At 42.7% G+C, this 27659-nt stretch overlaps 1 protein-coding gene across 1 annotated transcript in view; it reads right to left on the minus strand.

The window, feature by feature from the left end:
* The window catches only part of kcng2 (potassium voltage-gated channel, subfamily G, member 2), a 131155-nt gene that overhangs the window by 53966 nt on the left and 49530 nt on the right, over window positions 1-27659 (minus strand). Inside the window, exon 2 of the mRNA XM_034160532.1 lies at window positions 7142-8036. Coding sequence (XP_034016423.1) covers window positions 7142-7915 — 774 coding nt within the window. The 5' untranslated portion in view covers window positions 7916-8036. The remainder of the gene's footprint in view (window positions 1-7141; window positions 8037-27659) is intronic.

Below are 27659 nucleotides of genomic sequence, written 5' to 3' on the forward strand. Positions count from 1 at the left end.
GCGTTTTGATGGTATTGCCATGACAGTAGTTGTTGTTATTCTTGGAGTATATTGATACTGCAAATTAGTCATTTCCCAACAGGGTAAAAATTTCAGCATCTGGCCGTAAGTGCCCTGAGCATTTTTTTTTTAGATGGTAATATCAAATGTACGTTTATTAAGCCTTTGTGTGCACGGCACCACAGTTAAAGTTTGCATCGCCCATTTTTACTAGTCCACCAATAAAGTGAGGGTAAATAAGCTTGAAGACTACAACTTCACATCTACACAGTAAATTTACTCTGCCAGGATAACATTTGGTCCCAGTCCAAACAGAGTAAAATATACTCTACTATTGAGTGAAATCAGCTCTACCGTCTTGACAAATCAAGTGTTTCTACTCTAATAAGAGTTTATTTAGCACTGTGATAGAGTATATTTAACTCCATTTGGACTGGGACCAAATGTTATTCCAGCAGAGTAAATTTTACTCTGCAAAATTGACTGGGTTGGTTTGCATATTCATCATAAGACGTAATGATAAAAAGTAAGCCCCTTCGGCTGCTCCCTTGTTTGCACTCAGATGGTTTCACATTAATTTGCTGGACGCGGCTCCAACCAGCAACCTCCGGTGCTATGAGATAAAGTCAATGCGGGAGTGACAAAACCTGCAGTTCTTTGAAAGACCTCTTGGGGCTGGTTCCAAAAACGAGTCAATCTCCACAGACCCCCATGTTAAAATGCTACAGCAGAAATAAATGCATTTGCAGCCTGGTACAAAATAAGGTTTTGGTCTTTATAATTAGTTTCCCTATTCATGACAACTGTACAGGGGCGGGAGGGAGATTTTCATATATCTCCTCACCTTAAGCTATTTTAAGACATAAAGTTATGAGTAATTAGGGGCATGGTCACTTTGAGTGACAGCTAGTGTGCCGGTGGATTAATGGCCCCGCGAGAAGTGGCTGCTAGCTGCTGTGGACTTGACTGTGTTTTTCCTTTTGGGCATTTTATTACAAATATCTGAGATAATACAGCTTACTGTGAAGTTAACTGCATTAACAGACCATCTAACAAGTCAGTGCTCTTGTAAATTTTAGTATTATTTAATTTAGATGTTAGCTTCATTAGTACTAACTAGCCAGTATTCACCAAGGTCCACTGTGAGAGACATAATCTAAAAAAAAAATCTGGAAATCACAATGTATGATTTTTTAATAATTTATTTGTATGTTACTGCTGCAAATAAGTGTTTGAACACCTGTGAAAATCAATGTTAATATTTGGTACAGTAGCCTTTGTTTGCAATTACAAAGGTCAAACGTTTCCTGTAGTTTCTCACCAGGTTTGCACACACTGCAGCAGGGATTTTGGTCCACTCCTCCATACAGATCTTCTCTAGATCTTTCAGGTTTGGAGTTTCAGCTCCCTCCAAAGATTTTCTATTGAGTTCAGGAGACTGGCCAGGGCACTCCAGGACCTTGAAATGCTTCTTACAGAGGACCCTCCTTAGTTGCCCTGGCTGTGTGTTTGGGGTCATTTTCATGCTGGAAGACCCAGCCATGACCCATCTTCAATGCTCTTACTGAGGAAGGAGGTTTGTTTACCAAAATCTCACAATACATGACCCATCCATCCTCCTTCAATACGGTGGCAGTTGTCCTGTCCCCTTTGCGAAACAGCACCCCAGATGTATGATGTTTCCACCCCATGCTTCATGGTTGGGATGGTTCTTGGGGTTGTTCTCATCCTCTAAACATGGTAAGTGGAGTTGATTCCAAAAAGCTCTATTCTGGTCTCATCTGACCACATGACCTTCTCCCATGCCTCCTCTGGATCATCCAGATGGTCACTGATGAATTTCAAATGGGCCTGGACATGTGCTGGCTTTAGCAGGGGGACCTTACTGCCCTGCAGGATTTTAAACCATGACAGCATCATGTGTTACTAATGTAATTTTTGTGACTGTGGTCCCAGCTCTCTTCAGGTCATTGACTAGGTCCTCCTGTGTAGTTCTGAGCTTTCTCAGAATCATACCTTGCCCCACAAGTGAGATCTTGCATGGAATCCAAGACTGAGGGAGATTGACAGTCATCTTGTGTTTCTTTCCACTTTCTAATAAATAATCATAACACTTGTTCTCTTCTACCAAGCTGCTTGCCTGTTGTCCTGTAGTCCATCCCAGCATTGTGCAGGTCTACAGTTTTGTCCCTGGGTCCTTAGATACAGCTCTTTGGTCTTGGCTATGTGGACAGGTTGGAGTGTGATTGATTGAGTGTGTGAACATGTGTCTTTATACAGGTAACAAGTTCAAACAGGTTAATACAGGTAAAGAGTGCAGAATAAGAGGGCTTCTTCAAGAAAAATTAACAGGTCTGTGAGAGACAGAATTCTTGCTGGTTGGTAGGGGATCAAATAGTTATTTGCAGCAGTAACATACAAATAAATTATTAAACAAGTATACATTGTGATTTCTGGATTTTTTTTTTTTTTTTAGATTATGTCTCTCACAGTGGACATGCACCTAGATGAAAATTTCAGGACCCTCCATGATTTCTAAGTGTGAGCACTTGCAAAATCACAGGGTGTTCAAATACTTATTTTCCTCACTGTAGGTTCCACTGGTCCTAGGGTCCCCTGGTCCTAATCTCTTTATATTATTTGATGGTGTATATTACAATCCCAAACTGATTTTAAAGTTCACAAATAAATGTAATACTTTCAAATAGCGAACAAACCAGATCCAGTTTTGTTCAATTTACAAAAATAAAACACAATTCTATTTTCATTCACCATTACTCACCTTAGTTGTACTGTTGTCTATAAATCTGTTGAATTAAAAATCAACAAATCATGGTAATCCCCATAATTGAAAGGGTTTCTTTTTTAATTGTCATTAAAGACCTACTTACTTAACCTACTTTAGTACAACATACGAGGTCTATTAGAAAAGTATCCAACCTTATTATTTTTTTTCAAAAACCATATGGATTTGAATCACGTGTGATTACATCAGACATGCTTGAACCCTCGTGGGCATGCGAGAGTTTTTTCACGCCTGTCGGTTCCGTCATTCGCCTGTGGGCAGTCTTTGAGTGAGGAGTCGTCCACCCGCTCGTCGATTTTTTTCATTGTTTAGGAATGGCCCAGAGACTGTTGCTTTGTTTGATAAAAAATTTTTCAAACTGTAGGCACAACTGAGTGGACACCATTCAATAAATTCAGCTGGTTTTCGGGTAAAAATTTTAACGGCTGATGAGAGATTTTGGACGGTCCACGGTGCCTGACGGCGATCTGCGCTTCGAGGCGGCAGCGTCTCACGTTTCAAGTTGAAACTTCCACATTTCAGGCTCTGTTGACCCAGTAAGTCGTTCAGAGAACAGAGAACTTTCAGAAGAAGTCGGCATGAGGAGTTTATTCAGACATTCCATTGTTAACGGTCATTTTGTAATGAAAGAACGTGCGGGCAGAGTGCATGTCGGGCTGGACCCGACCGCGGGGGGTCGCGGCAGGAAAAAACACCTCCGTTGGAAATCTTAACGGGCAAGTTGGAACATGCCCAAGCTGTTAAACAATTTCTCAGTTACTCACTTGTTGAAAGCCATTAAAAGCCGCCTGAATTCTACAAATGGTTTTCAACACGGAGGTGTTTTTCCTGTCGCGGTGCACACAGATTTGCCGAGTCGTCACGGAAACGACTCGGCGAATTTGCGCGTACGTCTTTCATTAAAAAAATGTCCTTAAACAGTGGAATGTCCGCATAAATTCCTCATGCCGGCCTCTTCTGAATCTTCTCTGTTCTCTCACAGATGTCTGGGTGAATTAAGCCTTAAATTAGGATGTTTTCAGCTCGAAACAGGCCGCCGACAGCGCCTGGAAGCGCTGCAGGACGTCCCGCTCCGTGGGAAGTCCTTACACCGACAGAAACACCCCATAATCTCTCATCAAGCCGTTAAACTTTTCACAGAAAACCAGCTTAATTTCTCGAATTAGTGTCCACTCGGATATTCCTCACAGGTCCAGAAAAAATTTTGATAAAGCAACGCGCGCCGTCTCGAGCAGCGTGTGAAACAAAGGAATTCAGCCGAGAGGGCGGGACCACATCTCACTCAAGGCCTGCCCACAGGGAAATGACGTCACCGACACGCGTGAAAAAACTCACGCATGCGCACGAGGGTTCAAGCATGATTGGTGTAATCGCATGTCATTCAAATCCATATAGTTAAAAAAAAATAAAGGGTCGGTTTATTATCTAAGAGACCTCGTATAGTCTACCATAAATGTAAAAACAACTTCAACATGCTCTCCTGAAATACTAGGAGTAGTGGGAACTTCCCGGTATTCATAGTTTGGCGATTGTAACTATATTGATATTTGGCACCATTTAAAGAGGCAATATGCCAGTCATGGTTTTTAATAACTGCACCCAAGTCACCCAACCCAGTCCACAAAAAAATATGTGTTAATCAAACACCCAATCCAAGGTTACGTAGTCTTTTATCCTTAGCTAGCTTGATAACTTAGAGACAGGTCAGTGTGTTTGGGCTTCATTCATCTTGCCCAGGTGCCAGTCTTGCTGATGCTTTGCCCCTTTACCCATTTGTGGGTTGACTCGGAAGTTAGGCCGGCATTATGCCACTGCCAAGATGGCGAGTTCTGGAGTCACCCCATTTGACCTTCAAACCACTGTTTCCAAAAACCTATGGATGCAGTCACGGAGGGTTTGTCCAATCTCTGAGCATCTCAAAGTCAACACCATTCGGGAAAATACCTGAGTTCCCAAATATGGAACTGAAGCAGAATGCAAAGACAACTTTCATTCACTTAAAGATTTTGGGAATGTACACCCGTCAGTTTTGTGTATGCACCATATCAGTTATTACATAAGTTGAGGAAAACATGACTGTGGCGTGTCTGGCAGAATGCATGTTGCAGGGAGAGTGAGAAGAGATGCAGGGGAAAGCTTCTGCATCTGTCACGTCGATTTACACACAGATCAGGAAGACTGAATGTGGGCTGCCGCATGAATATAATCTGAATTTTACTATAGCAGCTCAGAAGAACAAGAAGGAATGGATCCCTGAGGCTGACGAGGAGAAATGGTGTGTACATTGTTATTGGGTTTCTTACTGATTACCATTAATGCATATTAACACTATTATTTAGAATTTTGTTAAGATCTCTGAAATAAAATACACCTAAAATGAGCATCTCCCAGGGAGAACTGCTTTTTGTGCTGAGATGAGTAGGTGCAAACTTTTTTTTTGTATTTTTTGTTGTCAAAATGTTACAACATAGCAAACAGCAACCGTTCCTAAGGTTATAACAATCCTACCGCATGCCATGTACCAGATTGCAGCCATGAAGCTGTGACTGGTTGAATCAACAGACAAAATTTATTGTCCTCATGATCTCTCCAATCACAGCGGTTTGGACAGAGGACCCCAGTGCAGAGAACCACAATGATGGTCAACAAAAGTTGGTTTATTGTGCACAGGCACTTAATGACAACAGTTGCCTTGTCAGCAACGGTTGTCAGGGGTAGATGAACGGCTCCATCACTTACTCAGAGCGAGGTCGGGAACACATGAGATACAATGACAATAGGCAACGGTCACTTAGGAGGCAGTAGCAGAAGAATTATCTGAAAACACATGCAGAGGGTCAGTGCACAGAGGTCAATCACAAACAGGCGACCAAATCAAAAAGACGGCAGGAAACAACAGAATGGCAACGTGGGTCTATAACACAGAGGCAAACAATGTCAGCGGCGCTGTGAAGAAGTAAGGCACTGTGAGAGGTTACAAAGGCCGGCAAATAATTAACCACAGAAGTGCAGAGGCACATGAACCACGAAACATGTAACAAGAAGAAAAGCCACAAGGCACAAACACAAAAGAGATGTCAGAGTAAATGCACCAGAGATAATCTGAAACAAGAGAGGATACCAGAGGACACAGGCAAAAGCTAACGCAAGGGAGAATAACGCTAGCAAACACGAAGAGATCTGATATTTACTAGAGAGCAATGAACACACAGTGATAATACTACATGGAACTAGAATAGCACATCAGAATCGGACCCAAGAACGTGACCCATGACAGAAATATAGTCACCAATACCAATGGAATCAATTCAGGTGTGTGCTGAGACTACCTGTCTGTACCCTTAGAGAAAACAATACCATCCACCTGTCTGTAAGTGGGGGCCGGCCTTGGCTGGGGACGTTATATGCAATGAACAGATGTCCAATCCAGGGTACCTTGGAGACCCTTATCTGCTTCACATGGCAGCATCCGGGGACAAACACAGGGCCTGTCCAGAACTTCTTCCAATTGAATGAATGCTTGTATTGTATGTAGATAACTGTTTTTAAAGGCTATGAAAAATGCAGTAATTGTATGACCTTGTAGATACTAACAGTCAGACTCTGGCTTGAGTACCATATAAATATTCCTAAAAATATGTAAACCAGTGATTTAAAAAGGTCAGGTCAGGTCTGGGAGCATGTAACTGCACTGATCACGTATAAGTCTCACGACCATAAAGTAAAACAGGAAGCACCCGGACCCAAAAGACTTGGAGCTTCATTCTTCTGTAAAGGTATTGGCATCTCCAAACACCTCTGTCCAGTGACCTCATGACTGTAAGCACTTCAAAAGTTGAACTCAAAGGCTGAAAAAGAAAATGATCTAAATAGTCTTGTTAAACCAGATATATGAAGTGTTTGGTTTGCACAAATATATTTTCCTCAAGCCTACAGTTCATATTCATGTTCCACGTCGGCCCAACTTGAAGAAGAACATTTAGGCATTTTTGTGGTTTGATGTAATGTTTGGTCAATCAGCATTTCGAGACATACTTACTTTAATACTTGAAATACGGATTGATATAGTGTTTAAATATTTTAATTTTTATAAACTTCAATTTATTTTAAAGGCAACTGACCCAAACAATGACTTGACTCCAGTTGCTTGATTCTCATGAAAGTGACTTGAGACTTGCTTAAGACTTGAAGGTAAAGACTTGTGACTTACTCTCGCTTCTGGTGACAAGACTCAAGTGAATATTATCAAGTCAATAGGATTCGTGAGTCTTTGCATATGAATTAGCAGGTACTGTCTCAGTGTTGTTACTGAGTCGAGTAGCGGTGTGAACTCACCCTCTCCTCTTCCGCTCTGAGGTCTGGCATGGTGCTAACACACAGCGTCACAGCAGTGATGGCTACAAATAACACTGACAGGCAGGCAAAGATCTTCCCTGGCAGTCCAGAATGGGGGTTCTCCACCATGTCTCTCAGTCTCCGCATGCAGTCCCCCGTTTGTCCCTCCTCCTGGCTCCCGGCCGAAGGAGGCGGTTGGCTCTCCTCACAGGACTGCGGCGAGGTCAGCTCAGCGTCCTCCTCTTCGAGCCTCTGCTGCTCCTTGTATTCCTCTTGCCTGAGCCGCAGCTTTCTGAGGCAGCACCAGTCCAGGTTGGTCTCCTCGACCCCCCAGTAGAGCAGCTCCTCCTGAAAGGACAGGGCGCACATTTCCCTCAGCAGCCTCAGTTTCCCCGCTGCCAAGAAACTCACGATGGTGCGGAAAGCCGATGGGCTTCTGTCAAAGAAGTATTCGTTGCGACTGCCGTCGTAATCATCACACACGTCCATGATCTCCGCCTCATTGCTGCAGCTGCGGAGCTTTCCCAGGCGCGTCAGCGGGAACTCTTCCAACGTGGACCAGGGGATGCAATACTTGATCCCTCCAACGTTGATAATAGCCGCCCCATCATCAACTTCCTGCTGGCAAGCCTGAGGCTTTTGCAAGAACTGGACACGCTTGTAGAACACACCCTTCTTGGAAGTGACCTCCTGTGGATTCTCCACGTGTTTAAAGCGGAAAGTGGTGAACTGGTGATCTGTGTTACCTGCCAAGAAAGCCACCTCCTGGTACATCCCTGCAAGTCCGTCGGGGGAACCTGTCCTGCACAGTGCGATGGGAGGGGGGAGGGTACGGGGGGCTCACGTGGTAGGTGAAGAGACTGGGACCTTGTCACCCATTCAGCATGTTATGTCTCTGTGGGACAAAAAAAAAGACAAGTCATTGATTCTATTCTATTTATTTAAGTGCACACTTAGTGTAGTGTCCTGCGGCACATCGTCAACAAGAAACTCACGTGGCTGGTTGGAGACGTGTCAGCAGATCATTCATTCATGTCATTTCATGTCTGTGACCATGGGTCATCTACCAGAGGAACAGACGGATCTTATTTGCTCAGTGGTAAAGTCCCTGACTGGTAATCAGAGCTTTTGGATGGTGTGGGTTCGCATCCAGTGGGTCATATGTTCTTTTTTTTTCACATAAGTGGCACGATGTGGTCCCACAGGTACCGGCTGTTTTTGTATATTTCCTCCACATAAACGTCACAATGTGCCACAGCTGGCATTGTGGGTTCCTGCCTGAAAGACACCGGTGCATGCACAAACTCTCACCCCGTGTTCGTGCATGCCTGCCCATCGGCACGATGTTTCATAGTGCGCTAATTTCAAACTGTTTCACCATTTTTGTCCAAACGCCGTCCAAACTTCACACGATGTGTGAAGGGGCCATAACATTAGTTTGGTAGGTTCACTTTCTTTGACTCTGTTCCAGTATGCACTGTAATAGAAGAAGGAAAACTAAGGTCTCTTTCTTCTAAGTCCCTGTTGGTAAATGATATAATAATGATCAACGTATTGATTTATTCTGCCTAACAGAAACTTGGTTACAGCAGGATGAATATGTTAGTTTAAATGAGTCAACACCCCCGAGTCACACTAACTGTCAGAATGCTCGTAGCACGGGCCAGGGCGGAGGATTAGCAGCAATCTTCCATTCCAGCTTATTAATTAATCAAAAACCTAGACAGAGCTTTTATTCATTTGAAAGCTTGTCTCTTAGTCTTGTCCATCCAAATTGGAAGTCCCAAAAACCAGTTTTATTTGTTATTATCTATCGTCCACCTGGTCGTTACTGTGAGTTTCTCTGTGAATTTTCAGACCTTTTGTCTGACTTAGTGCTTAGCTCAGATAAGATAATTATAGTGGGCGATTTTAACATCCACACAGATGCTGAGAATGACAGCCTCAACACTGCATTTAATCTATTATTAGACTCTATCGGCTTTGCTCAAAAAGTAAATGAGTCCACCCACCACTTTAATCATATTTTAGATCTTGTTCTGACTTATGGACTTTTTTTGCTCCGTATGCATCACTCCGCATTTAATCATTAGTGATCGATCTCTGCCCCCCTTCTCGGCATGTCTTTTTCCTGGTTCTTTCCCTCAGCCCCAACCAGTCTCAGCAGAAGACTGCCCCTCCCTGAGCCTGGTTCTGCCGGAGGTTTCTTCCTGTTAAAAGGGAGTTTTTCCTTCCCACTGTGGCCAAGTGCTTGCTCATAGGGGGTCGTTTTGACCGTTGGGGTTTTTCATGGTTGTTGTATGGCCTTGCCTTGCAGTGTGGAGCGCCTTGGGGCAACTGTTTGTTGTGATTTGGCGCTATATAAGAAAAAAGTTGATTGATTGATTGATTGATTAAACCCTTTCAGGGACATGTGAGACAACACTCATCAAAAACACATAAAGACATTTCATCTCTAGGTTACAGACCCTATCAACACAGTCCCAGCAAAAAAACATCTTGGGTTTCAATCTGTCATGCCCCGCCCTATTCTGGGCTCCTATTGTGCATTTCCATCTGCCCCAGCTTTGTATTATTAATTGTTATTTTTATCATGTGTGTATTCTATGTTTGCTTTGTTTCTTTGTTACTTTTTACTTTGGATCATTTCTTGTTTTCTTCAGTCAGTTGTGTATTCATTTATTGTTCAGTAATTTATCACTTGGTTATTTAGTTTCTCTCTATTGTAATATTTGCTGTGCTTAATGTCAGGTTTTGTTTCCTGTTATGGTTCTTGCCACTGCTTTTCTTATGGTTTGTTTTACCACCTTGTTCTCTTAGTCAGCTTCTGTTTAGTTTTAGTATTTTTCTCTAATTATGCTTATTTAGTTTTATTAGGTTATCACTTGTTTATTTTGTTATCAGTCATGCTTTCTTTTCCAATTTTGCTTTCTGTTATAAGTAGTCTTAGATTAGTTGTTCTGCCTTAGTTCATTGTTCCCTGTAGTCCTTCACATCATTGCTCCTGCCCCATGTCTCTCACCGTGTTCTGTCTGCCGTTTCTCTCACTTTGTTTGCTTTGTGTTTTTATTTCACTCCTGCTCACATATCTCTGTCTTGTCATCTCTCCATCTTGTGTTGTCCTCCCCATCTTGCACTATGTATCATCTTGGATTCACCCGGCCACACCCCTATCTGGAGACCTCTCCTCACATGTGCAGCTTGTTTGTTAATCACTTCCTGTTCCATTTAAGTCCATTGTGTTCACCTCCTCACTGCTAGTTCATTGCACTTCACCGTCTTCGTCCCAGCTCTATTTTTGCCTTGCCTGATTTGTCAGTCTGTGTTTGACCCTGCTTTGTTTTTGGACCACGCCTTTGTCTTGCCCTCTGATTATCATGACATCGTGTTTTGGATGACCTTCGCTTGTTGAATGACCACGCCCCAGCCTGTCGATTGTCTGTACTGTTGCCACGCTGACTGACTATCTGTGTACCGTACCTTAATCTGAGTTTTTTGGATAAAGCCTTTTTCATATATACCGCTGTCTGTGAGTCCTGCATTTGTGTCCAGCCACCCAGTGTCTGTGGTCGTGACACAATCCACTATAAATATATATATGTATGTATGTATAGCCCGCATTAGTGGTATTTACATCTCGATGTGTTAAACAATACAGAACATAGCACATTATGTTTCAGACCACCAAAATTTGAAATGCTCAAAAATATTGGCACATGTGACTGACAGATGTTTCTTTCTTATGGTTAGACATTAAATACAAACCACTGCAAAAATTATGAAATCAACACATGTAGATGGTGATCAGCTAGTTGTTGTGTTTTTTTCCTAACTTTGTACTGTAAAGTGTCCAATGGGTGCTGTGCATTGGGTACGCCTCCCTACCAACACCTAAAGATGTCCTAGCAGTAGACCCTGCAGCCTTCGTGTGTTAGCCTCTTTGTTCGAGCATTCGCCTGCAGTGCTCAAGGTTGTGAATTTAAGTCCAGTCCTGCACAGAAATAATGCCAGTGACATTGGTGGTGCGACCTGGAGGACAGTGAGTTTTTTGAGGATGAGGGTCATAGTGTCCAGCACTGACACTCATTGCTAAGGCATTGGGCTTTACCCTCCTTGTTAGAGCATCCAGCTCCTATGCCTGAGGTCATAGGTGTGAGTCCAGTGGAGGACATGACACAACACAGGCTACTGCAGCAAATAAACAAACCACAGATATGATACAAAACCATTTTAGTTCAATAGAAGAACATTCTGATTTTCTAAAAGCTGCCTCAGAGAAACTCTTAAATACCTAAAACAAGTAAGGGTGGCTAAGACCCAGTAAGTCCAAAACCACAGATTTTTTTAATTGAGGCCAATGTGCACTTGGCTGCTTAGGCAACAATCAGTGTGCAAAATAGTAAATAATCCAGACCATTTCCATTTCACTTAAGGAAATCTATGCATTTTCCTTTAAATTCCCATTTCAGACTGTATATTGCTCTATTACCAAAAGCTGGACCTACCAGGTTTTGCATCTGAATCTTTCAAGTATTGGCACAAGTCTAAAGAAGTGCACCAGTCTGCAGTTAAAATCCTTACAGACCTTAACAAGCTGTTTGAGATGGCTAATTTAAAGAAACATGACCCCAACAGAAGAGTCCTCAATTGAAACAAATGAAAGGAATATACAGTGTGCCTTGAAAATCGAAAAGTATAAGATGAATGGGTACATACAGGAGTCAATGTTGGAGGCAAAACTGGAAGAAACTGGCTGGATAAAACGAGATTCATATGTAGAAAAACTTAAAAAAAAACAACAACAAAAAAAAAAAACAGCACTAACACCTAAACAATCAACTCAATCAATCAACTTTTTTTTATATAGCGCCAAATCACAACAAACAGTTGCCCCAAGGCGCTTTATATTGTAAGGCAAGGCCATACAATAATTATGAAAAACCCCAACGGTCAAAACGACCCCCTGTGAGCAAGCACTTGGCTACAGTGGGAAGGAAAAACTCCCGTTTAACAGGAAGAAACCTCCAGCAGAACCAGGCTCAGGGAGGGGCAGTCTTCTGCTGAGACTGGTTGGGGCTGAGGGAAAGAACCAGGAAAAAGACATGCTGTGGAGGGGAGCAGAGATCAATCACTAATGATTAAATGCGGAGTGATGCATACAGAGCAAAAAGAGAAAGAAACAGTGCATCATGGGAACCCCCCAGCAGTCTACGTCTAAAGCAGCATAACCAAGGGACAGTCCAGGGTCACCTGATCCAGCCCTAACTATAAGCCTTAGCGAAAAGGAAAGTTTTAAGCCTAATCTTAAAAGTAGAGAGGGTATCTGTCTCCCTGATCTGAATTGGGAGCTGTTCCACAGGAGAGGAGCCTGAAAGCTGAAGGCTCTGCCTCCCATTCTACTCTTACAAACCCTAGGAACTACAAGTAAGCCCGCAGTCTGAGAGCGAAGCGCTCTAATGGGGTAATATGGTACTACGAGGTCCCTAAGATAAGATGGGACCTGATTATTCAAACCTTATAAGTAAGAAGAAGAATTTTAAATTCTATTCTAGAATTAACAGGAAGCCAATGAAGAGAGGCCAACACGGGTGAGATATGCTCTCTCCTGCTAGTCCCCGTCAGTACTCTAGCTGCAGCATTCTGAACCAACTGAAGGCTTTTTAGGGAACTTTTAGGACAACCTGATAATAATGAATTACAATAGTCCAGCCTAGAGGAAATAAATGCATGAATTAGTTTTTCAGCATCACTCTGAGACAAGACCTTTCTGATTTAGAGATATTGCGTAAATGAAAAAAGGCAGTCCTACATATTTGTTTAATATGCGCTTTGAATGACATATCCTGATCAAAAATAACTCCAAGATTTCTCACAGTATTACCAGATATCACGGAAATGCCATCCAGAGTAACGATCTGGTTAGACACCATGCTTCTAAGATTTGTGGGGCCAAGTACAATAACTTCAGTTTATCTGAGTTTAAAAGCAGGAAATTAGAGGTCATCCATGTCTTTATATCTGTAAGACAATCCTGCAGTTTAGCTAATTGGTGTGTATCCTCTGGCTTCATGGATAGATAAAGCTGGGTATCATCTGCGTAACAATGAAAATTTAAGCAATACCGTCTAATAATACTGCCCAAGGGAAGCATGTATAAAGTGAATAAAATTGGTCCTAGCACAGAACCTTGTGGAACTCCATAATTAACTTAGTCTGTGAAGAAGATTCCCCATTTACATGAACAAACTGTAATCTATTAGACAAATATGATTCAAACCACCGCAGCGCAGTGCCTTTTAATACCTATGACATGCTCTAATCTCTGTAATAAATTTTATGGTCAACAGTATCAAAAGCAGCACTGAGGTCCAACAGAACAAGCACAGAGATAAGTCCACTGTCCGAAGCCATAAGAAGATCATTTGTAACCTTCACTAATGCTGTTTCTGTACTATGATGAATTCTAAAACCTGACTGAAACTCTTCAAATAGACCATTCCTCTGCAGGTGATCAGTTAGCTGTTTTACAACTACCCTCTCAAGAATCTTTGAGAGAAAAGGAAGGTTGGAGATTGGCCTATAATTAGCTAAGATAGCTGGGTCAAGTGATGGCTTTTTAAGTAATGGTTTAATTACTGCCACCTTAAAGGCCTGTGGTACATAACCACCTAACAAAGATAGATTGATCATATTTAAGATTGAAGCATTAAATAATGGTAGGACTTCCTTAAGCAGCCTGGCAGGAATGGGGTCTAATAAGCATGTTAGTGATGAGTAGAAAGATGTCCTAGCTTCACGGAGGGCTTTCTTATAGAGCAACAAACTCTTTTTCCAGGCTAAGTGAAGATCTTCTAAATTAGTGAGACGCCATTTCCTCTCCAACTTACGGGTTATCTGCTTTAAGCTACGAGTTTGTGAGTTATACCACGGAGTCAGACACTTCTGATTTAAAGCTCTCTTTTTCAGAGGAGCTACTCTGCTCTGTGTTGGTATATGACATTAGAGAACATAAAGAAGGAATCATATCCTTAAACCTAGTTACAGCGCTTTCTGAAGACTTCTAGTGTAATGAAACTTATTCCCCACTGCAGGGTAGTCCATCAGGGTAAATGTAAATGTTATTAAAAAATGATCAGACAGAAGGGAGTTTTCAGGGAATACTGTTAAGTCTTCTATTTCCATACCATAAGTCAGAACAAGATCTAAAATATGATTAAAGTGGTGGGTGGACTCATTTACTTTTTGAGCAAGCCAATAGAGTCTAATAATAGATTAAATGCAGGTTGAGGCTGTCATTCTCAGCATCTGTGGGATGTTAAAATCGCCCACTATAATTATCTTATCTGAGCTAAGCACTAAGTCAGACAAAAGGTCCTGAAAATTCACTAGAGCACTCACAGTAACGACCAGGTGGACGATAGATAATAACAATAAAAACTGGTTTTGGGATATCCAATTGGATGGACAAGACTAAGAGACAAGCTTTCAAATGAATTAAAAAGCTGCTGTCTAGGTTTTGATTAATTATAGCTGGAATGGAAGATTGCTGCTATCCGCCGCCCCGGCCCTGCTACGAGCATTCTGACAGTTAGTGTGACTCGGGGTGTTGACTCATTTAAACTAACATATTCATCCTGCTGTAACCAAGTTTCTGTAGGCAGAATAAATCAATACGTTTGATCAATTATTATATCAATTACCAACCGGGACTTAGAAGAAAGAGACCTAATGTTTAATAGACCACATTTACTGTTTTAGTCTGTGGTGCAGTTGAAGGTGCTATATTATTTTTTCTTTTGAATTTTTATGCTTAAATAGATTTTTGCTGGTATTGGTGGTCTGGGAGCAGGCACCGTCTCTACGGGGATGGGGGTAATAAGGGGATGGCAGGGGGGAGAGAAGCTGCAGAGAGGTGTTATAAGACCACAGCTCTGCCTCCTGGTCCCAACGCTAGACAGTCACCGTTTGGAGGTCCAAAAAAATTGGCCAGATTTCTAGAATGAGGCTGCTCCATCTAAAGTTGGGATGGATGCCGTCTCTCCTAAACAGACCAGGTTTTCCCCAGAAGCTTTGCCAATTATCAATGAAGCCCACCTCATTTTTTGGACACCACTCAGACAGCCAGCAATTCAAGATAACATGCGGCTAAACATGGCACTCCCAGTCTGATTGGGGAGGTGGCCCAGAGAAACAACAGAGTCCGACATTGTTTTTGCAAAGTTACACACCGATTTAATGTTAATTTTAGTGACCTCCGATTGGCGGTAACCGAGTGTCCATTACTGCCGACGTGAATTACAATCTTACCAAATTTACGCTTAGCCTTAGCCAGCAATTTCAATGTCCTTTCGATGTCGCTGCTCTGGCCACGGAAGACAATTGACAATGGTTGCTGGTGTCCGCTAACTTCACATTTCTCAAAACAGAGGCGCCAATAACCAGAGTTTGATCCTCGTGCGGGTGTGTGTCGTCGAGTGGGGGAAAAAAACGGTTAGGAGATGTTGAACGGGTTGACGGTGTACACGGGGCTTCTGTTTAGGGCTACGCTTCCTCCTCACAGTCACCCAGTCAGCCTGCTTTCCCGCTGCACGGGATCTGCCAGGGGGTAACTAACGGCGGCTAAGCTACCTTGTGTCCGCACCGACTACAGGGGCCTGGCTAGCTGTAGAATTTTCCACGGTGCGGAGCCGAGCCTCCACTTCGCCCAGCTGGCCTCCAAAGCTACAGAATAAGCTGCACTTATTACATGTACCGTTACTGCTAAAGAGGCCGAGGAATAACTACAACATTTCACACCCAGAGCAGAAAAGTGGCGGGAGAGACAGGAGAAGCCGCCATGCTAAATCGGCTAAGAGCTAGTAGCTACGCTAAGCTAGCGGATTCCCAAAAACACACAAAGTGAATAATGTGCAAATAATCCAGAGGTGATTCAGCAGAAGGAGTGCCCCAATCAAGGCACCAAACAGGCCATGAAGCAGCACAGGCAACGCACGACAACGGTGCTAAAATAAAATAAAAATAAAAAAATAAAAACGAAAGCGTTAGCAAGCTAGTTAGCCTGCCAACGCTAATGAAAGTTAGCTGATAAAAGTGCTCCGTCGCGATGTTTCGACCGTTAGAGGTCTTCCTTAGGCGTTGGAGCACAGTAAAAAGTTTAAAAAAAAATTAAAAAGTAAAAAAGTAAAAAAGTCTTGAAAAAGACTGTTAGTTCAAGTCCAAAGCAGCAGGTAGCAGTCTCTGTGTAAACAGTCCCAACACTGTCTAAGAAACACGATATTTTGTAAAGATGAAAGGTCAGTGATGAGGAAGAACTCTGCAGTAATCAAAATGATGCTTTTGTCTGGTGCTATTCTCATGGAATACAAAGTTAAATGCATGAATTCTGCACTCGTTTATGATACGGGGTTGCACGACAGGTAAAGCACACATGTAGGCAGAAATATTTTGCACACTTTCCTCATTCCAATATTTGACAATTTTTTTTTTAAATTTTTATGTGGCATGAATATGCATGAGACAGCGAAATCTTTAAAAACTTGGTTGATCCAGCAAAGCTGACCTGTCAACCGCTGTGTGAGACAGTTCCGAGTGTTTCTTGTGTAAAGTCCATGTCTCAAAGAATTTAGACTCTAATAAAAGTTCGGTGTGATTATTTCTGTTGATGAATCCAGAATTTTTTCCTCATCGACAATTCAATCATTTCTTTTACCTGTACTTCATCTGGAAAGATGAGTGCTATTAATGACAACTAAACTTCTAACATAATTAGAGAACCTGACCCAGAAAGATAAAAGGTGGACTATGAGAGGGCAAAAAGAATTTTAGAAATGAATGGAAGCTGATGTTGGCACATCTGAACATAACTAAAGACAACATTTTTCATTAAAATCAGCACCTTCGGACAACACCACATCAAAATTCATGAAAAGCATTGACAACACGTCAACTTTTCATTGTGCTAATGACTTAAAATTTATTGAAGTTTAAAGTTAAGGGAAGAAAACTTGTGGAAAATTTGCTTCTTTTGAATTGTTTTTAAATAGGTTGACATTTGGGCCACCAAAAATGTACTCTGGCCACCAAATTTAATAGATTGATGGCTCGTGGGGCCAGTGCTTAATAATACCAGAGTATATTCTGAAAACAAAGAAACCACTGGGTTTTCTGAAACACAGCGACTTGTTCAACCACCTACAAGATGAACAACAGCTCACCAGCAGCAAGAATCAGAAAGACAAGATTATAATTTTCAAAAAGCACAGAGAGGAGCCACATCGGTTCTGGAACAAATACCTTATGAAACGTTGAGACCAAGATTAACCTCAAAAAAAGTGATTGAAAGGCCACATATCATGTTATTAACTTTAACATTCATCTATTCCCAAATTTCTGCTCACCCACAAGCTGAGAGGTCTTCTACAAAAGGAGGTGTTTTCCAAGTTAAACAGAACTAGAATTACAGTAGTGTTCAGAATAATCGTAGTGCCATGTGACTAAAAAGATTAATCCAGATTTTGAGTATATTTCTTATTGTTACATGGGAAACAAGGTACCAGTAGATTCAGTAGATTCTCACAAATCCAATAAGACCAAGAATTCATGATATGCACACTCTTAAGGCTATGAAATTGGGCTATTAGTAAAAAAAAGTAGAAAACTGGGTGTTCACAATAATAGTAGCATCTGCTGTTGACGCTACAAACTCAAACTATTATGTTCAAACTGCGTTTTTAGCAATCCTGTGAATTACTAAACTAGTATTTAGTTGTATAACCAGTTTTTCATGATTTCTTCACATCTGCGAGGCATTAATTTTGTTGGTTTGGAACCAAGATTTTGCTCGTTGACTAGTGTGCTTGGGGTCATTGTCTTGTTGAAACACCCATTTCAAGGGCATGACCTCTTCAGCATAAGGCAACATGACCTCTTCAAGTATTTTGACATATCCAAACTGATCCATAATACCTGGTATGCGATATATAGGCCCAACACCATAGTAGGAGAAACATGCCCATATCATGATGCTTGCACCACCATGCCTCACTGTCTTCACTGTGAACTGTGGCTTGAATTCAGAGTTTGGCGGTTGTCTCACAAACTGTCTGCTGCCCTTGGACCCAAAAAGAACAATTTTACTCTCATCAGTCCACAAAATATTCCTCCATTTCTCTTTAGGCCAGTTGATGTGTTCTTTGGCAAATTGTAACCTCTTCTGCACATGTCTTTTATTTAACAGAGGGACTTTGCGGTGGGATTCTTGCAAATAAATTAGCTTCTCACAGGCATCTTCTAAAGCCCCGTTTACACATAGATGGTAAACTCTCCCGGAAGCATCCCGGCAGAGAGTATGCCCCCTCCGGGCCGTTTTAGGGATCACACGCCGTAGTTAACTCCGGCACACGGGGGCATGGTTTGGTTCCGGCTTCACCGGGAATCCTCGAAAAAATTATTCAACATGTCGAATAATTCCGGGAGCGCTCCCAGAGAAGTGGCCTGATGACGGAGACAACGCAAACAACGGCGTTTGATACTTTTAATCGCCGTGTCATCCCGCCCCTTCCTGTAGTGCCGCAGTTTACACCGCCGTAATTGGCTGCCGGCGTTGTATCCCTAACCAATGGCGTGTAAAACGGCGATAGAGCCCACATCGGTGTACTCAAAGCCGTTTTAACCAGCGACAGAGGCAGACAAAACGGCGGTGCTAGCGGACAGTACGCTGTTCTAAACGCCACCTCCCAGTTAACGGCGTTCCAAACGGCCGCTAGGCGGCGGTCAGTATAAAACGCTAGCGCACTGCATGCAGGTGTCTCACTCGCGGCCAGCTCCAGATATTTTTGCAGAGAAGCTCCAAGATATACCTCCTAAAATAAATTTGGCAGCGGCAAGGACTTACCAAGAGGTCTGGTTTAGGGGTAGCCCTGTGGTGGAAACGAGCAACACATTGAGGAGGGGAAAAAGAGAGAAAAGAAAAGGCTGAGAGGTGAGCTCCCTGTCACTCCCTCCCCCTGCACTGACAGCTGCTTCAGCCTATTATACTCTGGGGCGGTGCCTATAAGCAAAAGTTCCTGGAGTAATGCAGGATTTGCCTGGATAAATCCAGCGGTACACAGGGCATGCAAAGGGAAAGATAAGAGAGTACTGCTCCTGGAGGAAGTGCAAGCGGTAGTTGAAGAAGAGAGAGCAGGCAGGATGGTGGGAATGCGGCAGCAGGGAGCCTGGACGTGATGGGAGCAGGCAGTGGAGCGTAAAGTCACTTGGACCGAGCTGTGGAGAGTCGCGCCCCAGTGCATAAAATTCTGATCCAGGCTGTCTATGACATACTGCCAAGCCCGTCCAACCTGTTCTTGTGGGGGAAGGTGGAGTCTCCAGTGTGTGCTCTGTGCCAGAAGAAAGGGACCTGGAGCACATCTTGAGCTGCTGTCCGAGAGGCCTGAGCGAGGGGTGCTACCGTTGGCGGCATGACCAGGTCTTGAAGGCCATAGCAAACACCATCTGCATGGGGATTACGCAGTGCAAACGTCTTCACCCAGTGAAAAAGACCATTTCGTTCGTCAGAGCTGGGGAAGAACCAATAGCTGCCACCAGGACCTCTTCTGCTGGCCTTCTAGCATCGGCACAAGAGGAACTGAAAGTGGACCTAGGAAAGCATTAAGGTTCCCAGAGAATGTAGCCAAAACATCTCTAAGGCCAGATGTGTGCTGACCTCAGTGAGCTCCAAGCAGGTGGTGCTCCTAGAACTTACGATCCCCTGGGAAGATCGTATCGAGGAGGCCAATGAGCGGAAGAGGGCCAAGTACCAGGATCTGCTGGAGGAGTGTCGTCGCAATGGATGGCGAGCAAGATGTGAGCCCATTGAGGTGGGATGCAGAGGGTTCGCAGGCCAGTCCCTCTGCAGGGTCTGCACTAGCTGATGTATGTTACAAGTATATATATTGGTTTGCTCAGCCCTGCTGTTGACCAAGGCAGGGATGTACATCTGGAGCTGGTCCCCGGGCGCCTAATGGCGACTTCTGCTCCTACTGGCAAATAGGATGGGTTAAATGCAGTAGCCACATTTCATTGTGCAGGGAGGATGTTCTTCTGTACTGTGCATATGACAATAAAATTTCTTTGAATCTTTGAATATATATACAGTTTTTTTTGTTTTTTTTTGTTACACAAACTGTTATACAAGCTGTTGTTATACAAACATATCCACAAACTGTGGATATGTAAAGATATGTATGTGCGTACATCTGTATTGTTCCATTAAAATATCGTACCAGCCCATGTCCACATCTATGTATATATTAAAAACTAAGTGGCCCCTGTGTATGTGTGTGTAACTTCAATCACGGAGAAACTGTGGAGAGCTGACGTTTTCCGTTTGGTGTGTTTATGTATATGGGCCAAGGATGAACACCGTAATAACGGAAAGTTGATAGGACTAATATTTTTGGAGAAATTGGGGATACTGTTGTCAATTAGGGATGTTGATATCACCATGAATCAGTCCCTGGTAATCAGACAAGCTCATCTCAACCTTGCCAGTAAAACATGACATCAATTAAATGTGACAAATAATAAATACAATTTTTCACAAAACATGCTCATTTTAATTTCCTGCACTTTCAATTAAAATCATTATAGAAACTTTGCATAATTTATTACCACCCTTGAAAAGTGTCAGCTACCCATTTTATAAACACGACCCAATCTAGAGCTCATGGATCCCCACAGGTCTAACACTAGTAATTGTTCATTAACATAAAAGGAATAAATAAACTGTCACTCCAAGAGCTTGTCCCCCCCCCCTCCCCCGTCATGGTCTCACTGGTTTGCATTTGTTCAGATGTCCCTTGCAGGCAGACTCTTCCTCTCCTGAGCAGGTTTTGATCTGCCTGGTTCGGGTTGTCTTATATGTCCGAGCGTATCTGAAAACAACTCACCTGTTGACTCTAAATAGAACCTAGTGGACTGAAGAACTGCTCTCGTGCTGCACGAGCAGCTGACACTGCACCACAGCTGTCATCTCCCTCGCCCTACAGTCGCCCACAAACTGGGTGTCAGTGATGTGGCGAGTTGAGCCTGATCCCAATTCCTGTTACCCTGGTGTTATCCAAGACCGAAGCCTCCACCATCACACTGCTGTAGGTGTCTGTAAGAATGCTGTCAGTCTCTTGAAATGTGACTGTTCAACCAAATACTGTGGGGGGGTTGTCATAGTCACAAATGATTGATATATGGATTGGTGCTGTGCAATATGTATTTCAGAAAAAACAAGCTGCTCCACGGCACAAAAACAAAAAATGTTTCAGAGTATGAAAAAAATAATCATGTCATATTGTGTCTCACTCACGTTATATTTTAACCACTTCATTTTGCATCTCTCCCACACATTCCCTTTTTCATTTTTAGTCCTTTCCCTACTGTGACATCCCAGGATTTGAACCACAGACATTCTTTTTGCAAAGCACTTGCATGGCAAGCATGTGACTGTTCTGTTACTGATCAGAGAGACCGTTGTACAAATAAACACATTACCAAAACAGTACGGTGTACAACCCTGGTTACTGTCCTGGGGGGTGCCGAAGGTTTTTGTCTGCTCTGAGGTTATCAAAATGAATTAAATTCTATTAAAATACTATAAAGACATTTTGGTGATACGGTACTTTAAGGATAAGGGCGTAGATAGTACAGCAGCCCCCCCCCAACCCATCGATCCACCCATTCATTTTCTACACCCGTTTACAACAACAAAGGGTGATGGGGGGGGGCTGGAGTCTATCCCAGCAGTCAGGGTACACCACGGACATGACACCAGTCTGTCACAGGGCCACATATAGACAAACAAATACATTCACACTCGCTGCAGAATTCCCAGACGGGATTGCGGGAAATGGATCATTACTCTTAGCTTCATAGTGGAGTAGAGCAGAGAAGGATTTTCTTTCATCAAAACAGATCAAATCCAGGCTTGCATATCAGATATACCTTCTGGCAATTTGTAGCTAAACTTTCAGGTCTTCTTTTTAAGAAAATCCTCCTCTATACCACTTCAACATGAAGATGGATAACTGGTGATACAAAATGCAAAGCTTGCACTGTGCACAATTTCTCCAATCACAGCCACGTAAGCCTATAACTTCTTCTGGGTGGTCTGGGTGTCTTGGTGGCTTTCCTCACTCTTCTCCTTCTTGCACATCCACTCAGTTTTTGAGAAGTGTCAATTCCATGCAGATTTACCATAGAGTGCCATATTGTTTGTATTTCTTTGTAATTGATGTGAATAAAGTCTGAAACATATTCAGTGTCAGCTTTACCCTCAGAGAGCCTCGTCCACAACCACCACAAAAGACTCCAAACTGTCACTGATGTTAAAGGGGGCAAAACACAGTATTAAGAACAGGGTTATGTAAACTTTTGATCAGGTTCATTTAGGTAGTTTGTGTTGTCATTTTGATTTAAAAAGAGGAAACACTGTTGTTTGACAATAAATGGCTTCACCCAACCACTAACCATGAGTGAAAAAGAAGTTTTTGTGTTGTGATTCATAATCTCTTAAAAATGGCCAAAAAAAGCAAAAATTCTGCCAGGGGATGTAAACCTTTGAGCACAACTGTGTGTGTGTGTATATATATATATCAGTATACTGTACGGATTTCATATTTAAACATTTTTGAGGTGTATAAGATGTATTTTTTTTCTTTTATTGTGTTGTACAGTAGCTCTGCGGGAGCGCCCCCAATTTCATTGTACACTCCCCTGTTATGTGTGGGACGCAGCTCGGAGAACCGACCAGCGTTTGAAGGACCCAGTATGAAATAAGCAGAGCACGGTACAAAGGCTAACTGAATTTAATACATAACAGTGATACAAAAAATAACAAAAGAAAGTGCGGTCTGGCGTGGTGAGCTCCCAGCAGCGCTAACGGTCCGGAGCCAGAAGCTGTTCGGACCCAAGGACCCCGCCGACACCCCCCAGGTGGCCGCAACAAACCGAGTCTGTGAAAGAAGGAACCATTATGTGAGTCCACACTCTACACACAGAGAGAACACTTAAAGGTGTACAAACAGCAAACACTTCCTGGCTTGATTACTAATCAGCTTCCCAACCTGCAGGCATGGAACATCCAGTTCACAAAACTCCACTGCAGTGGAAGCCGATACATGACTAACATACAGCTCAATATAAAAAGGTGTGAGGGACACCACATTTACTGACTGTATAAATGTTAGTCACAAAATCTAACGTACCTCAGGAAGTGTGCTGACGAGCGTGAGACCTCACCCCCTCCTCTTTCACAGACCGTGCATCAAACCCTGGACGTTTCTGCATCCACTGATGATGAGATGGCTCCCGAGACGACGATCTCACCCGTCTGGTCACAAGGTCGAGTCTCTGGCAAATACACACTGTGCACTCCAGTCTTAAATGCCACCATGTTCCAATCCATATAGATGCACCTCAGCTGTGAGTCCTGACGAGCCGCAGGTGATCAGGGTGAGGTCCTGATAACCTCAGCAACACAGCCACTCAGTCCCAAATGCAAGCCACCTGGAAGGAAAAACAAAGACAGAAACAAAAAGGCAGCCAGGCCCCCAGCCATACAACACTCCCCCGTACAATGACAATAAAGACTATTCTAAACACCAATCTGACACAGTCATGGTACCTGTCTTCTGTATCCTTGGACAAAACACATCTGCATCAGCTGGGGAAGTAACCTGAGAATCAAACCAATGTCTGCGTATTGGTAGCCCAACTTATCCCACTGAGCTACCTAACTACATTCTACATCCTATTTCTGAAAGTACCATATCACCAAAATCTCTTGCAAGGGTCGAATCATGACACTTTTAGTGCAAAGAGAAAATCTATAAATCAGATCACTGACCACAGGCACTTTAGTTTACAAGCTTTCTGCTACCCAGCATCTTCACCTGGACTGGACAGCAAATACTTGGGCAGCATCATCCCAAACAGAATTCACAATGCTAATTCCAGAAACCCCCTAGGATGGATCTCCCTAAGTAAAACCTTTGTAACCTGCATAAAATTAGATCAGGCATTCAAAGAACCAAGCAGGACTTTGACACAGGACCTCAGGTTTACAGTACGTATGGAGAGTTGGGCATCATGAAGTCAGCACAGTCTGGTTGACCAAGTTGAAAACACCATCTTGTGGTGGTCTCGTGTTTCTATGACCTGGTGTCTCCGTTCAAACAAACAAGAGAAAAAGGTGTTGAATAAAGATGGTTGAGTTCATCTGTTGGTGTTTGTTTGTTTGTGGGTATTTTATGGGAATGTGGATCTTTCATATCTCCTGGGACTGTGCGACTCACACAGGTCTGGTCCTGGTCTTGACTTGGTCTGGACTCCTTGTCTTGGTCTCAATACACTCTGATCTTGGTAATGGATGTGCTCTCAGTTTGGGTGGTCTTGACTGCAGCACTGGTGTATACTAGAGCAGGAATTGTTGGGCTTTGTTTTCATGACTGATTTTTCTTGACAGGCTTGTGCATTTGACAGCAGAATCAGCTTGTCCCTGCCTGCTGATGAACGTAGCGTATAACTGACAATGAGAAGCTGCAGGGCTTCACTTCAGTCCCGATCTGCTCTGTTGACATCAGTCAAGAGGTCAATTAATGTGAAGCAAAGTCGATCTGGAGCGTGATCTCCAGGGCTCTGTGAAGTCGACATGAAAAGACTCCGGGAATGACATTGTCAGCTTTCAAATGCCGTTTTGCTCTACTTGTCACACGCGGTGACGTGTGTAGTTAGCTGGAGCAGAAGCCTTTAGGAAGCAACATTCTTCATCCTGAAAGATGAAAGTTCAGTGCAGCGAAGGTGCTTCAGTTTGAGACATAATTAGAGACCAGACAGCGTAGGTTAGATGTATCAGCTTTTTATTTCAAATTTCTTACCTAAGGAGTTCCAGCGTTTGCGTTGTCAGCTGCGTTTTGATGGTATTGCCATGACAGTAGTTGTTGTTATTCTTGGAGTATATTGATACTGCAAATTAGTCATTTCCCAACAGGGTAAAAATTTCAGCATCTGGCCGTAAGTGCCCTGAGCATTTTTTTTTTTAGATGGTAATATCAAATGTACGTTTATTAAGCCTTTGTGTGCACGGCACCACAGTTAAAGTTTGCATCGCCCATTTTTACTAGTCCACCAATAAAGTGAGGGTAAATAAGCTTGAAGACTACAACTTCACATCTACACAGTAAATTTACTCTGCCAGGATAACATTTGGTCCCAGTCCAAACAGAGTAAAATACTCTACTATTGAGTGAAATCAGCTCTACCGTCTTGACAAATCAAGTGTTTCTACTCTAATAAGAGTTTATTTAGCACTGTGATAGAGTATATTTAACTCCATTTGGACTGGGACCAAATGTTATTCCAGCAGAGTAAATTTTACTCTGCAAAATTGACTGGGTTGGTTTGCATTCATAAAGACGTAATGATAAAAAGTAAGCCCCTTCGGCTGCTCCCTTGTTTGCACTCAGATGGTTTCACATTAATTTGCTGGACGCGGCTCCAACCAGCAACCTCCGGTGCTATGAGATAAAGTCAATGCGGGAGTGACAAAACCTGCAGTTCTTTGAAAGACCTCTTGGGGCTGGTTCCAAAAACGAGTCAATCTCCACAGACCCCCATGTTAAAATGCTACAGCAGAAATAAATGCATTGCAGCCTGGTACAAAATAAGGTTTTGGTCTTTATAATTAGTTATTCATGACAACTGTACAGGGGCGGGAGGGAGATTTTATATCTCCTCACCTTAAGCTATTTTAAGACATAAAGTTATGAGTAATTAGGGGCATGGTCACTTTGAGTGACAGCTAGTGTGCCGGTGGATTAATGGCCCCGCGAGAAGTGGCTGCTAGCTGCTGTGGACTTGACTGTGTTTTTCCTTTTTGGGCATTTTATTACAAATATCTGAGATAATACAGCTTACTGTGAAGTTAACTGCATTAACAGACCATCTAACAAGTCAGTGCTCTTGTAAATTTTAGTATTATTTAATTTAGATGTTAGCTTCATTAGTACTAACTAGCCAGTATTCACCAAGGTCCACTGTGAGAGACATAATCTAAAAAAAAAATCTGGAAATCACAATGTATGATTTTTTAATAATTTATTTGTATGTTACTGCTGCAAATAAGTGTTTGAACACCTGTGAAAATCAATGTTAATATTTGGTACAGTAGCCTTTGTTTGCAATTACAAAGGTCAAACGTTTCCTGTAGTTTCTCACCAGGTTTGCACACACTGCAGCAGGGATTTTGGTCCACTCCTCCATACAGATCTTCTCTAGATCTTTCAGGTTTGGAGTTTCAGCTCCCTCCAAAGATTTTCTATTGAGTTCAGGAGACTGGCCAGGGCACTCCAGGACCTTGAAATGCTTCTTACAGAGACCCTCCTTAGTTGCCCTGGCTGTGTGTTTGGGGTCATTTTCATGCTGGAAGACCCAGCCATGACCCATCTTCAATGCTCTTACTGAGGGAAGGAGGTTGTTTACCAAAATCTCACAATACATGACCCCATCCATCCTCCTTCAATACGGTGCAGTTGTCCTGTCCCCTTTGCAGAACAGCACCCCCAGAGTATGATGTTTCCACCCCCATGCTTCATGGTTGGGATGGTTTTCTTGGGGTTGTTCTCATCCTCTAAACATGGTAAGTGGAGTTGATTCCAAAAAGCTCTATTCTGGTCTCATCTGACCACATGACCTTCTCCCATGCCTCCTCTGGATCATCCAGATGGTCACTGATGAATTTCAAATGGGCCTGGACATGTGCTGGCTTTAGCAGGGGGACCTTACTGCCCTGCAGGATTTTAAACCATGACAGCATCATGTGTTACTAATGTAATTTTTGTGACTGTGGTCCCAGCTCTCTTCAGGTCATTGACTAGGTCCTCCTGTGTAGTTCTGAGCTTTCTCAGAATCATCCTTGCCCCACAAAGTGAGATCTTGCATGGAATCCAAGACTGAGGGAGATTGACAGTCATCTTGTGTTTCTTCCACTTTCTAATAAATAATCATAACACTTGTTCTCTTCTACCAAGCTGCTTGCCTGTTGTCCTGTAGTCCATCCCAGCATTGTGCAGGTCTACAGTTTTGTCCCTGGTGTCCTTAGACAGCTCTTTGGTCTTGGCTATGGTGGACAGGTTGGAGTGTGATTGATTGAGTGTGTGAACAGGTGTCTTTTATACAGGTAACAAGTTCAAACAGGTTAATACAGGTAAAGAGTGCAGAATAAGAGGGCTTCTTCAAGAAAAATTAACAGGTCTGTGAGAGACAGAATTCTTGCTGGTTGGTAGGGGATCAAATAGTTATTTGCAGCAGTAACATACAAATAAATTATTAAACAAGTATACATTGTGATTTCCGGATTTTTTTTTTTTTTTAGATTATGTCTCTCACAGTGGACATGCACCTAAGATGAAAATTTCAGACCCCTCCATGATTTCTAAGTGTGAGCACTTGCAAAATCACAGGGTGTTCAAATACTTATTTTCCTCACTGT

This window comes from Thalassophryne amazonica, chromosome 20, assembly GCF_902500255.1.
Source record: "Thalassophryne amazonica chromosome 20, fThaAma1.1, whole genome shotgun sequence".
Taxonomy (NCBI): Eukaryota; Metazoa; Chordata; class Actinopteri; order Batrachoidiformes; family Batrachoididae; genus Thalassophryne; species Thalassophryne amazonica.